Source organism: Biomphalaria glabrata, chromosome 8, assembly GCF_947242115.1.
Source record: "Biomphalaria glabrata chromosome 8, xgBioGlab47.1, whole genome shotgun sequence".
NCBI classification, from domain to species: domain Eukaryota; kingdom Metazoa; phylum Mollusca; class Gastropoda; family Planorbidae; genus Biomphalaria; species Biomphalaria glabrata.
This window is the reverse complement of record NC_074718.1, coordinates 26,089,489-26,103,883: the sequence shown is the minus strand read 5'-3', so window position 1 is coordinate 26,103,883 and position 14,395 is coordinate 26,089,489. Positions and strand designations below refer to the sequence as shown.

General features: G+C 36.0%; 1 protein-coding gene across 3 annotated transcripts in view; it reads left to right on the top strand.

The window, feature by feature from the left end:
* LOC106059529 (uncharacterized) overlaps positions 1-14,395 on the top strand; it is a 134,760-nt gene that overhangs the window by 44,772 nt on the left and 75,593 nt on the right. For all 3 annotated transcript variants that reach the window (XM_056039053.1, XM_056039051.1, XM_056039052.1), the window contains 3 exons: positions 8,276-8,429; positions 10,422-10,615; positions 14,048-14,222. In XM_056039053.1, coding sequence (XP_055895028.1) covers positions 8,276-8,429; positions 10,422-10,615; positions 14,048-14,222 — 523 coding nt within the window. The remainder of the gene's footprint in view (positions 1-8,275; positions 8,430-10,421; positions 10,616-14,047; positions 14,223-14,395) is intronic.

Below are 14,395 nucleotides of genomic sequence, written 5' to 3'. Positions count from 1 at the left end.
ATAATTAATTACCAATAGTTAATTAATTAACTAATTGATTAACTTTTCTATTTTTAAATTGATTTTTGTTTTTTTCAGGTAATATAATAATAATAATTCTGCAAAATTTCATATTGATCCGAGATTGGGTGTCGGAGATTTTTTAAAATAAAGATTGTCTGATAGGGAGAAAAGAAACTTTAATAATAAATAGCTCTAAATCAACATCAATAACTGTAAACTCAGGCGTACCTCAAGGAAGAGTCTTAGGTCCACTACTATTTTTAATTTAAATAAACGATTAACCAAATAGCATTAGTTCAGGAACAAAAGTCAGATTATTCGCAGACGATTGCATAATATATAGAACAATAAAAACACACAAGACACAGAAATTTTACAAAGAAAATTAGATGAATTACATAAATGAGAATCAAATTGGAGCATGTCTTTCCACCTTGAAAAATGTCAGTTATTAAGAGTAACAAAAAAACTAAAACAAATTAATTCCACTTATCTTATTCATGGTAAACCAGTTACACATACTAAAAACGCAAAATACCTAGGTGTTATAATAAATGAAAAACTATCATGGAATCCCCATATTGATGAAGCTATCAAAAAATCAAACAAAGCATTAGGGTTTATTAAAAGAAATTTCTATAAATCAAATAAGAACATGAAACTAAAATGTTATTTAACCTTGGTTAGGCCAATAATAGAATATGGATCCTCCATTTGGGACCCATCAACTCAAGAAAACATTAAGAAACTGGAACAAACACAAAATAGAGCAGTGAGATTCATAGCAAACAAATATTCACATTTGACAAGAGTAACACCATTAGTAAAGTCACTAAATTTAGAAAGCCTTCAGGACAGAAGACTCAAAAGTAAAGTAGCAGTTATACATAAGACACTAAACCATAATCTTCAAATACAAAACCAAAATTTAATAAAATACTCAGAAAGACACAAAGATAAAGGCACATTCGTCGTCCCATATGCTAGGACAAATGTGTACAAATACTCCTTCTTCCCTAGTGCTATTAGAACATGGAATGGGTTGCCTGAGCTAGCCAGGAAAACCAGTGACTTGGTAGAATTTAAGTCATTGGTTAATATGCATGACTGAATGCATGACGGCATGACGCGTAGGACGTAAACATCTTCTTTTTAGAAGTAACGTCTGTATTATATATGATAAGATAAGATATAATATAACGTAATTCAACGTTTTTCCCCCTGACAGATAGAGGTGATATAAGCTTTGTCAAAAGAAAAATGGTATTTAAATTTGTCCTACTTTAGCTCCCTCTCAGTTTTGCCGATGATGGTCTGAAAAATTTCCCAGAAAGGTATCTTTTCGTGCGATCCAGCGCTAACGTTGTCAAGATGGCCGCTTGCCTCCTTAAGATATTCGGCACAACTGTCGTAAAAAGTTTACGATTGTCGCTATTTGATCTACATATTTTTGTTTTCTAACCAATCCATCGTTTCCCAAAGTAGTAAGTCACATGCGTACTTGAATGGGGTGGATCCTTTTTCATACGACATTTCTAAAACAATACATCAACGCCAGAAGTCGCCAGAAGATACCTCGAAAGCACTGACATTCTGTCAGTCAATTAACAAAAATGCTGCATAGAATTTTTCCAAAATGTGTACAGCCACCATTAGGCATACGGGTTTTCAAAAAAAGCTTTTTGATTACGGTAGGGCACTTCTCCTGAGACAAATAAAATATTATTTCAAAGCAGGAACTGCCCACAGCAGGCAGCTTAGTTGATATTTATTATTTAAGTCGATGCGTTGAATCAGATTTTGAAATAATTTTTCGAGATTGATTGACTTTTTTGATGAAAGCAGGACATTTTATAAAAATCGTGACTGTCTCAGCTATGTCCGAACGTCTGGTCACCTTACTTTACGTCATCTGACCATATAAATCTGAAGCCACGACACTAATGGCTCCGCGACATGAGAGGCGACCATGGGCTTGTGTTTTTCACGTCACCTGTGTGGATTGTACATTTGTTGAGACGGCTCCATGACAAAAATTTATATGTATTTATGTGTGTGTGTGTGTACATTATCTTTATTACATTTTGACCCTTCATTCTTTCGGAAGACGTTTATTGTGCCCTAGAATAGGTTCTTCCATGAATTAGTGGAAAAATTGTAGATATCCCGCCATTACTAGCAAGGGGGTCTGGGGGAGTGCTAAGAGCTTCCCCAGCGCGGGGCGAAGACCCGCCGCCAAGCACTATTTCTGATATTGGAAGCCAACAAAATGCATATTCTGAGGTATCTACACTGCATTTACCAGCTATTAAAAAGTTTTATTTCAAAAACCTAATGTGCTATTCTTACTGACTTAGACCCTCCCGCGCCGTTCTGCGCATTTGCCGTCAAGCTGTTTCTATAAAGTTGTAGATCTGCCGCCATTACCAGCAAGGGGTCTGGGGGAGCGCTAGGAGCTTCCCCAGCGCGGGGCGAAGACCCGCCGCCAAGCACTATTTCTGATATTGAAAGCCAACAAAATGCATATTCTGAGGTATCTACACTGCATTTACCAGCTATTAAAAAGTTTTATTTGAAAAAACCTAATGTGCTATTCTTACTGACTTAGACCCTCCCTCGCCGTTCGGAGCATTAGCCGTCAAGCTGTTTCCATAAAAATCTGTCACTGGTAATGTCTGAAGCCTCTTCCCACCTGCCATGAGGACCTCCATGAATGTGTGGCGTCATGTTGTAATAGGATATCATCGCAACTCTTCTTATGCGTAATTCTTTTTGTCGGAGAACATGTCCCGCAAACCTCATGCGACGCTCTGTCGCAATCTTACTAAGGGATCAACTCACAGTTCGGCATAGGATTTTCTTGATTTGGACCCGATCTCTATAACTGACTCCTAAAATCTGTCTTAGCCATCTTTATTGAGCCACATTTAGTGTTTTTCAATTTCGGCAGATGACTATTCACTGCACTTTATTGATGGAGCCCAGCCACAGGTAAAAATGTGCAGTCTCTCTTGAATACGCTCTTGGAATTAAGTGACTGTAGTTTGCTTTAGATTTTATATCGAAAAGGGAAGTTTTATCGTCAAAATCATCTGTTAGGGGTTTTCCAACTCCAAATGCTCTGTAGGGGGCTCTTAAACTCAAAATCATCTGGAGGGGTTTTAAACTTTTATTTTAGAGTGAGTAATTTGCTTTAATTTATATTGAAGAGGTAATTTTTAGCTTCAAACTCCACTGGAGGGGAGTTTAAACTCAAAACCCCTTCGACTACACTCATAACATTTTGAGTGTAAAATGTGCTTTTTTTTATTATTAAAGAGGTATTTTTACCTTCAAACCCCGCTGAAGTGGGTTTAAACTCAAAACTAAGTCAAAACCCATTTAGCTACGGTCATAGAATATTGAGTGCGTACTTTGCTTTTTTTGTGCTCTTGGAATTTGGGGATATTCGTTTGCATTTTTTTTTTTGAGATTTAACTGCAAAAACCCCAGGTAGGGAGGGGGTTTTAAACTCAAACCCCCCAGTAGGGGTTTTAAACTCGAACCCCCCTTGAAGGGGGTTTTAAACTCGAACCCCCCTGGTAGGAGGTTTTAAACTTAAAACACCCTTGGTTGTGCTGGGGCAAGTGATGGTTTTGTATTAAAATCTAAAATAAACAAAATCAAAGCATAAAATTAGTCACTAAATTCCGGGGGAGGGGTGTTTCATTTCGGGGGGGGGGGGAGGTTTGAACCCCAACCCCCCCCCCCCTGGCTACGCCCATGTGACCGTCAATAGTTGAAAAGCATGGTGCCATCCCTCCACCGAATTGTTTGTTCGTGCTAGATTGTCCTGTACTCGATTTCTAACATTCCATAATGCTATCGGAAATATTGGAGTCGCTCAGCGGGTTCGTCTCTGGCGACCAATAGAGTTGTCCTCCCATTAGTCAAACAAATTCTCTACAGCATTTAGCCGAGATTAATTTAGTTCTTGGAAGGCAGTATTTATAGATAAGAAATGCGATCGCCAGCTTAACTATTCCTGACACATCTAAGTTTGCCAATGTTATGTAAGAGACGCCCTGGTTTGATCAAAGAGAGATGCAGCAGATAATTAAGAATTCTGATTATACAATAACACACACGTGTAACGCACACATCTTATACCTAAACCTTGAACGGGTTCCCCACATTTCAAAATCATATTGTATAGCAAGCTATGCATTTTAAACATTGGTGAAAAAGTAGAATGAGATAACATTTAAAAGTACTCTCTTCCCCTGCAACTATGCCGTACTTTTAGACCTATTAATATTGAAGAAGATATTGAGACCTCAACAACAAAATGTTGCCCAGGAACTAAAATCCAATAATTGTATACACATCATATATGTCTTGCGCCATTTTGTCCTGCGCTCTTTTGTCGGGAAATTTCGCGCTATTTTATCAGGTCACCCATTAAAACAGCTTGTTTAAGAGGACTTTCCATTGCACAACTCCCTAGAAACAATTATTTAGGAATTTGACTATCACTGATGAGTGTTCGTATATTTGTATAATTTTACGTGTAGAGATCAGTGGGAATGTTTATGTGAATTTACTCTAGGGCAGTTGACCGTGAAAGAATAATAAAGTATGCGAATCTTGGATGCAGTGGCGTAGCTAGGGTGGGGGCTCCAATTATAAACAAATTCACCCAGGCCCCCAATCGAGGATCCCCCAAATGAGTGTCCAAATTATTATTTTTTTTACACTAAATATTAAGCCAATGCAATGTTATCTTGCTATGCATTGTGTTATGTAAATTAATAACCAGGTTGCATGTATTCCACACATTAGATTTAAATATTTCTTATGTATATTTTCTCATGTCATAATGTCGAATGTCAATATGCAGGGGCCCTTAAGGAGGCCAATCCCACCGGACCTCAAAATCCCTAGCAACCCCACTGCTTGGGTGACCGGTCATTTCATGTCTGGTCATATCATCCCCATCATATTGTCCCTACCAAATCATTCCCACCATACCATTCCCATCATGTCATCTCATTCCCATCATATCATCCCCATCATATCATCCCCATCATATTATCCCCATCATATCATCTCCACCAATCATCCCCATCATATCATCTCATCCACATCATATCATCCCCATCATATTATCTCCACCACATCATCTCCACCTAATCATCATCATCATCATTTAATCCCCATCATATCATCCCCATCATATCATATCATCCCCATCATATCATCCCCATCATATCATCCCCATCATATAATCTCATCCCTATCATATCATCCCATCATATCATCTCATCCCCATCATATCATCCCTATCATATAATCCCCATCATGTAATCTCATCCCCATCATATCATCCCATCATATAATCTCATCCCCATCATATCATCCCTATCATATAATCCCCATCATGTAATCTCATCCCCATCATATCATCATCATCATATTATCTCCACCAAATCATCCCCATCATATAATCCCCACCATATCATCCCCATCATATCATCCCCACCAAATCATCCCCATCACATCATCCCCATTATATCATCAACACCATATCATCCCCATCATTTCATTTCTTCTTAGTCATTATGTAATGATACACTTAAGGCTTTGACTTTCATCACTCATTTGATCTAGTGTAGAGATCTGTTGTTTCGAATTTTTATGATATTTTTACATATCGTATATGTCCGTTTGTCTGACTTGTAAAAGGTTTCATAACATTATTTCTCCCACATCTTTTTTTCGATCAAGCTGAAATTTTTTCCTGAAAAGAAAAAATAATTTTAAAAATTAAACAATTAGTTATTTAACTATTGGTAATACATTTTTCGTTTCGTACTTTGAACAAGGGAAAGAAATTGTACTTGACTGAAGTAATGATATAAGCTGAATTAGTCCCCTTTACAGGTCGCAGCTCTAAAATTTAAACTATACAATTTTCTCTAGTTCTAAATACCTCACTAACAGAGTGGTTAGTATGTCGGCCGGAGGAGGCGTTGGCCCCTAGGCCATGAGTTGAATTTTTTAAAATGCTTTTTAAAAGCGATTACGTTGAAATTCACCCAGGTATAGTCCTTCCCCCCCTCTCCCCATTTTCCCAACTGTTCCAGATAAGTGATAGCATCACATCGTATTGATAAACCTCAAAGCATGAAATAATGCTAAACAAAAAAGTAAAAGATAAAAATATTATTAATCGCTCAGATTTATTATTGTTGTGTAGTTAATACAAATGTAATGACATGACTGACCCAAACTAATTGATACTTTGATAATTGATACCACACTTTGCATAAGCATTTTTAAAAAAGTATTTTTAAAAATGTATTTCTTGTTTAATTGGGTTTCAACTGGAGATGGGTTGCGTTTGCACGGAATCCATTTCTTTCCAAAAATTAAAGCTTGGAATATAATGACAATGTCTTTGAGTCCGAAGATGGGTGCAATGTTTCACGTCACTATGCAGACCCAGTTGCGACCTACATAATTTCCTGCATCTCGTAACGACAAAACACGCTGGCGGTCTAGTTTTCTCTCGTCTTTTGCGCTTGTCTTCAATAAAGGCTTTTCTTGGAGTCTCAAATAAGTGTTCCTCAGCCTTTGTGAGAGCTGTCAAACTGTCTCTTTCAGAGGACATTTGGTGCCGGCTACTTTCCTCTATGCCAGTAAAGGCGAAATGGCGCCTGAGTTAATCTTTATAGCTATTACGCGGGGCACTCCTTCCTCATTTAATCTCAGAAAGAAAATCTCCTTTGGCATGAACTCGTCTCCCATTCGGGATAAGTATCCAACCCATGCAAATGTCAAATGGTAATCAGTGCTTCTTTACTGTCCTTAGCGTTCTCCAGCAGAACAAAGTTATTTCTAATGTAGTCTTGACATCGTATGCGCATTATGGGACGAAAACAACTTTTGATGCCTTCGTTAGAGCATCCAGGTCTCAGAGCCATAGGACTTGGATGCCTTCTAAGAAGCTAAGAATATCCTCAAGCGTGAAAGACGGGATAGTACAAACAAAAAGCAATTGAATTCATCTAACCTCCGTTATATTCTTTTGGTGGCAGTCAAATGAAAAGTCAAGTAACCACATCCTATTGATGTTAGGATCGTTTTTTTTTTAGCGGCCTCCGAAAGGGGAAAAGACCCAATTAGTTTTGTGTGGAATGTCCGTCCCGTTTAGATCTTGCAAATAGAAAAGATATTGAAAAATCCGACGTCATGATATTTTAGACCTTTCAAGTTCTGATGCAAGCAGTTTTTTTCAGAAAAAATACATCATTTTTACAACAATTCATTATTAATAGTAACAAACACAGGAGGCAATTTAGTAAGGGAGATGACTACTTATCATATTTTTAACTAATTTATGCAAATGGTTTTCAATTTGTTGTAAAAATAAATTCTTTACAAATGTATTGCTAAGTTTTGTAAGTTCTTAACTACTACATTTTCAAAAAAAAAAAAGGTACTATTTTTGTCAAAGAGAAAAAATCTATTTAATATGCATATAAGCGGAACATAATTTTAAACAACAATTAATAAGTAGTTGTCCCCCCCCCCATTATCCCTCTAATTACACCATAACATAAAAACTTAATTATTAATTATTTTTTTTTTAATTATTATTTTTACGAAATGTTTTTCTATGAGGCCTTAAATAAAAGATTGACCCTTTACAAAACAGTTAGATCAATAAGATGAACATTATATGAAATCAGTTAAGCCAGGTTCACATCTAACTTCACTTTCACCTATCCCTTTATCTGCTTGACAGTTGGGGCATCACACAAGATCTGTCAACCTTTTTTATACATTCTTTTCGGTCATTTGACTTCTTATAGAATTTCATTCTGATATTCTTTCTGAAAATATTAGATCTCGTAAACTAGAAAAGATATTGAAAAATCCGATGTCATGATATTTTATACCGTTTTACCTGCCTGGGTTGACCACTTTTGGGGCCGATTTTGAGCTTGTGCTTCCAGACAAACTGTCTTTGTAACCTTGTTCTTTATCTTTTCGTTTTCATACAGATATTTAACACTAGAAAATAAAAAACATACTGATGTTTTTTTTAAACTCTTTTATTACTTCAAAATGGTTGGATATTCTAGTGGCCAGGCTCCAGAGCTACACTGCTATTAACCATTGCCCTAAATGACTAGTGGACACATTCAGTTAATGTCTTAAACCTTTTTTTCTTAAACCTTTTTTTCTTAAACCTTTTTTTTCTTAAACCTTTTTTTTCCCCTGTTAGTATCTGGATTCTGAATCATCATCTGAAATTTTCTATAAGTGTGGAACAGTCAATAGACGTGCCTATGCCATAATTTCATATGGAAACAAGATGGAGGTGAAATTCAAGTCTGACGCCTCGGTGAATGCACTTGGCTTTAAAGCTTCATACAAAGGTAAAAAGAAAGTATTATATTTATAAGGTATCATTGAAATGAAAAATTACAAAGCTCATATCAACTCACTCTGTTTGTCTAGTAAAAAAGTTTGAACTTTTTTTCTCCCACTTCCCATTCTCTGATCATGTTGAAACTTTGCACACTAATTCAGTTGACCTGACAAAACATGAATCTTTTTATTTTCAAAGTCATCCATTAGTTAATAAACATTTGGTCATTAATTATTTTCATTGATATTGAAATAAGGCGAATAAATGCTACTTAAATGAGAGATGTGGATGTATACATGGATTTAGTCTCCTTATTACGTTTTGTCACTTTTTTCTCACTTTACCCATTCTCGGATCAAGTTGAAATTTCGCACAGTTATTGATTGTCGATGAGAATGCACGAATACAAAAAAAAAAAACAACAAAAAAAACAACAACAACTAGATAATCAATTAATTAATTATGTTTTTTTTATATATCAGAAAGGGTGTTAAAACCTGCCATCTTGAGGTAAATGACAGTAGTAATCAGTATTTTTTCCTTAGATAAGCTTTTTTTTTTTTTAAAGTATTCTTTGCTTGTTTACGGCCTCAGCAGCTATTAGTTTTGTGTGGTCTGTCTGTCTGTCCGTCCGTTTTTGATGTTACCTATCATATCTAGATAAAGATTTCGATAGATCTATTGGGCCGTGTTTGGGACTAGTAACGTTGCTGCCTCTAAAACAATGTCTAGATATAAACTTGATATAGTCTAGTCGATATAGATTTACTTGTAAATAGATATGTACCTTTATTTTTAGACCTTAATATCTTTATGATTCTATCACTTATCTGGACCAGTAAGGATAATGTTTGGGGGGGGGGGTGAGGGATATCTATGTGAACTTTTACCGTATTCGCTTTTAAAAGCATTAAGAATAAAAAAATAAAGAAACGCCTCCTCAGGCCGACATACTAGCCACTCAGCTAGTTAGATACTTATGACAAAAAGAAGAGTGTATAGTTATGTCTTATGTATTGTTTGTTTCTAACTTACTTTAAAGCGGCGCCCTACAAATAGTATATAGCTTACACCACCATTTTAGTCAAGTACAATTCCTTTCCTTGTTCAAGATACGAAGCAAATTAATTAATTACAAATAGTTAATTAACATTTTTTTTAAAAATTGATGCTTGTGTTGTCAGGTAGAAGAAATATTTGTGCAATGTTTCATCTTGATCCGAGGCTGGGTGTCGGAGAAATAACGTGTACAAACTTTTGACCAGACAGACAGAGTTAATATAAGCCTTGTAAGCCTCTTGCAAAAACGGTATACATTCTAAAATGTTCTTATAAAGAGACGAAACGACCTTTGAAATATTTTGCATCTTTTATATGGTCTCCGGCTATATGGAGTAAGCAATACTTAGCATAGCTTTCCAGCATCAGGCTTACAAGATTGGTATGTGCTAGTTACATAAATCTAATCAATTAACACATTTTCGCGCATTTAAAATGCACATGAGTATAGCTCGCACTATTTACAGAATAACTAACAACAAAATCGTACCAGCCGCACCCTAATATGCCCCGCATGTGTAAAGAGTGATGTACAACTCTCGGTACATAAAGGTGTAGTTCATCAGACGTCTGTCCCTCGAGATGCAATCGTGCTCCATTTGTTGTTCTAACAAGTGATACGCAGTGCTACATCCGTGTGAGATACGAGCCTACGGTCGTATCTGTATTCTGTAGTATTTTGTTTGACAGAAAGTCGTTGACCTAGATATAATGACCCACCGGTATGTCCATAGTTTCCTTTATGCTAGGATTAAGAGTAAAATATATTTTGTAAACCCCCGCACCTTTGTTTATCCCACACTGCCGCGATTCGTTCGTTTAAAAAAAAAAAAAAAAAAAAAAAAAAAAAAAAAAAAAAAAAAAAAAAAGTGTATTACCCGCGGGTTATATGCGTGATAACTAAAAATTTTAACAGTTTCTTAATCTATTCTTTAAACAGGGCTATGCTTTAGAATATCTCAAGACGTCGTTGGAGGTAGCGTCATCATCCCCACTGACAAATTACCGCAAACGAACAGTATCATTTGTCGGTGGCAATTCGCCTTGCATCAAGAGTACTTGTTCATGATCAAAATGTTAGAAAAGAACGTGGCGTTCCCAATGAAGCCTTTCTGTGGCTCCTCCCCATTGAAGGTATTCCATTGTTATCTTCATCTGCTTGTATTGTTTTTTTGCGAAAGACATTTGCATTAAAAAAAAACACTGACACTGTCTCCCAATCCTAACCCTAACACTAAACCAGAACTTACAAATAGAAAAACAAGACCTAATACAATACTCAGAAAGACATAAGGGTAGAGGCACATTTCTTAGTCCATACAGTAGAAAAAATTCGTACAAGTGCTCCTTATTACCTAGTGCCATCAGAGAATGAATGGCATGGGTTGCCTGAATCAGCCAGGAAAACCATCGACTTGGCAGAGTCTAAACCATTGATTAACATGCATGATTATATTGACACATGAAATGCGAAGGACGTAATTATCTTCTTTTCTTGAAGCCACGTCTGTAATATAAAAGATAACATAAATAATGACGAACATGTCGATACATTGTGCCCAATAATCCAATCATATGAGATAATACCGTGTAAGCTTTTTTTCTTGAACCCAAGAAAAATATACTAGCCCTCCCCATTTTTTTTTAAATTTAAATCATGACTTCATGGAAGTCAGGTGGGCGGAACCTGAACGCTGATCTGAAGAACGGCTGTAATGATTTTTCTAGAAATTTAACAGTTGATGTAATATTGCTGAGAAAAGAATTCCAATTGGGTAAAACTGTAGTTTGATAAGATAAAAATAAATGTAGATTTGGCTTAAGAACTAGGCTTAAATCTAGAGACACATCGGATTTGAAAGTACTATCGCGTTCTTGAAAGGACTATCGCGTTCGGGAATTTCCGAATGTTAGTCATTATGGATTTAAGAGTTGAATACATGAATGTTCAGTAAAAAATAGTTTGCATCGTCTAGTTTTCAATGTGTAGATCTGTAGCGTTGGAATTGTTCAAGAAACAAACAAACAGTTGTTTATTCAATTTATAGTTTCTGTATGTCTTTTTACTAGATTTACTAAGTTTTCTTATATTTTACGTAAATATAATATAGATTAGGTATAGATTCTAGATCTAGATGTTAGTGGTGTAACTAGGGTTGGGAGGGGGGTCCCAATTCCAGTGCCCCTTTTTGGGGGGTTCCCCAAATGAGTGTCCGAATTTTTTTTTTATTACATTAAATATTAAATATTACGCCACTTGCATGTAATTTTGCTAATCAAGTTGTTATAAAAGTTAGTGACCATGGTACGTGTATTCCACACAGATTAACTCTTTCCGTGCAGGGTTACTCTTAAGGAGTAACTTGGTAAATGTTTTATTATTATTAAAGTTGTTAATTGTTTCTCACCAAGTACAAGTATCCCTTATAGTTTGTTACTTGCAAGTCGAGAATTTGAAAATAAAAGAATCATTCCTTGGTTACTTTGAAACTGTGAAGCCAGGTGCACAACATGATGAAGAACTTGTTCTGAAAACATGTAAAGACATTAGGCTGGACTTTGATCTGTGCAGAGGTCATACCTAAGATTACTCAGTCTGTCTGGCCTGCTGAAACGTCTCTTAGACATAAAACCAAAGGCAACATTTCTGAACTGTAATAACCTTTGTCTCAAACTGGCAGCTCTTGATTCTGCTGAGATAGATCAAGCAATTGTCACCTTTTTTGGCACTGTACATGAATTGTTCATCTTTTTTTCCAATTCACCTCAGAGATGGGTCAAACTGGAAGAAGCTGAATCATGGAGTTGAAATAAGATGAGTAGTTCAAGAAAAGATATAGCGTCGGCAGTTTCCTTGCATCTTCACAAAATCATCAAATTCCAGGAGACACTTTCAGAATCAACAACTGAAAGAATGGACACTAGAAGAAGTGATGAGAATTTTCTTCAATGGAAAATTATTAATTTTTAATTTACCTGGAATTCTGGTCGAATCTCCAGCTCCCAATCAATATAGTTCATAAGAAAAGGAAAAGTCAAGAGATTAAGGCCCTTTCATGCTTTCTGCAAAATGAAGAGAAACGGACGAAGGTGATGACCCAATTCATCGAAAGCGCAAAGAAAGGTTTAGTGAATGCTATAGATTTCATGTAAGCAAAACAACCAGCAGAACTAAAAGACTTAATGGGGAGTTGGGTTCTGATGTACGACTGTCAATATAACTGCAATTCAAACGTGTTGCAACAGAAGTGCTGGACAGATTTTATATGGAAAATGGACAGATTCCAAAGGTTGGAAAAATGATATGGACACGCTGTGGGTTTCTTCTTGAACCTTTGAAGTCTATGGATGACGACACGCTGATGAAAAACTGTGTTACTTTTTCCTGTTTGTATGATGTAATACGGCCGAATCGCTTGCTCAATAATTTCATTGCTGCTGTGATGTTGCTTGTTCAGGTTGTCTTGAGGTCAACTATGGATGACTGTTGAATTTCAACCAATTACTCTGCAAGCGTTTGGGTGTTATTGTTCGGGTGTATTCCGTGTAGTTGATCAACAATCCAGATAAAACAAGACATCGGTTTTAACAAGTAAAGAGATGTAGTCAACGCTGAAGAACAATGTAACATGTATTTATTCTAAGAAAAGGCCACAGTAAACGTCTCTGTCACTAAACACGTCATTACCCTAGAGGATTATATCGCTAACTCATTTTCCGGTCTCTAACCCAACATATCCCAAACGTCACTAGTCCCGTTCAATATGCGTTTTCTATGGTGCGTCGCTAAATAACTAAACTATAAATAAGGTGTCTAACACTGCACAATCACTTTTCATCAACAAACCAGTACCACAATAACAAATTGTCCTATTGAGGAAGCAGACTTCATATGAAAATGAGGTGTGCTTAAACCTTGCAGCCCTCTTTTATATACTGCTATCTTATATTGCTAATTCATCAACTCCATTTTTTCAACAAATTTCTAGCTATAGTGAATCCAAGAGTGACAAAAGTAATTTAAAGCTACATTGTAAGTTAAAGAGATCCATCTTTCTTTAAATTGATATACAAATTCAAATTTAAACCTATTTAAATAACAATCTCTGGCCTCCTTCAGTCGCGTTGTCTACAACTACAGTTATGCTGATGACTTTTATGAAAGTTCTATTCTGTTATGAATTCCTCTCTAGCGTCTCTTTGAATGATTGACAAAAGTTTATGTGTCATGTCAAAGGAGTTCACAACAGGATCGCTTTTTAATGTATTGTATATACATAAAAAAATACAACTTGAATTCAAACTTGAGGCCTTCACAAACCTATACGTTAACCATTGTTCCAGCGAAGTGCTTATGAAAAAAGTAGGTTTTACAGTTATCTATTGTTAGCTTCAAACCTTTAAGTGACCTAATTCTCCACACAAAGGGGGCTAGTTCAACTTATAGCTGCAACACATCCATTATTCTGGATACCAAATAAAATAATTAATTACCAAAACTTAATTAAATATTTTTTAAAAATGATTCTTGTTTTGTCTCTCTCTCTCTCTCTCTATCTTGGAAAGATCACGCTGTACCTGGAAAATGTCAACCCTGTAACAGAGGATCTTTGCAAAAATAAAGTTTTTGGGTCCTACTTTCTCGACGAATTTCTGATTTTGGTTTACAAATGGGTTCCAAGGAATTCAGATATAAATACATGGCAAGGAACTGTTATCCTTAAGTACTTCAAGGGATATGGTAAGTGCTTAGCTAGCTTTCTGCACTGGCTCTATCTATCTATCTATCTATCTATCTATCTATCTATCTATCTATCTATCTATCTATCTATCTATCTATCTGTCTGTCTGTCTGTCTGTCTATCTATCTATCTATCTATCTATCTATCTATCTATCTATCTATCTATCTATCT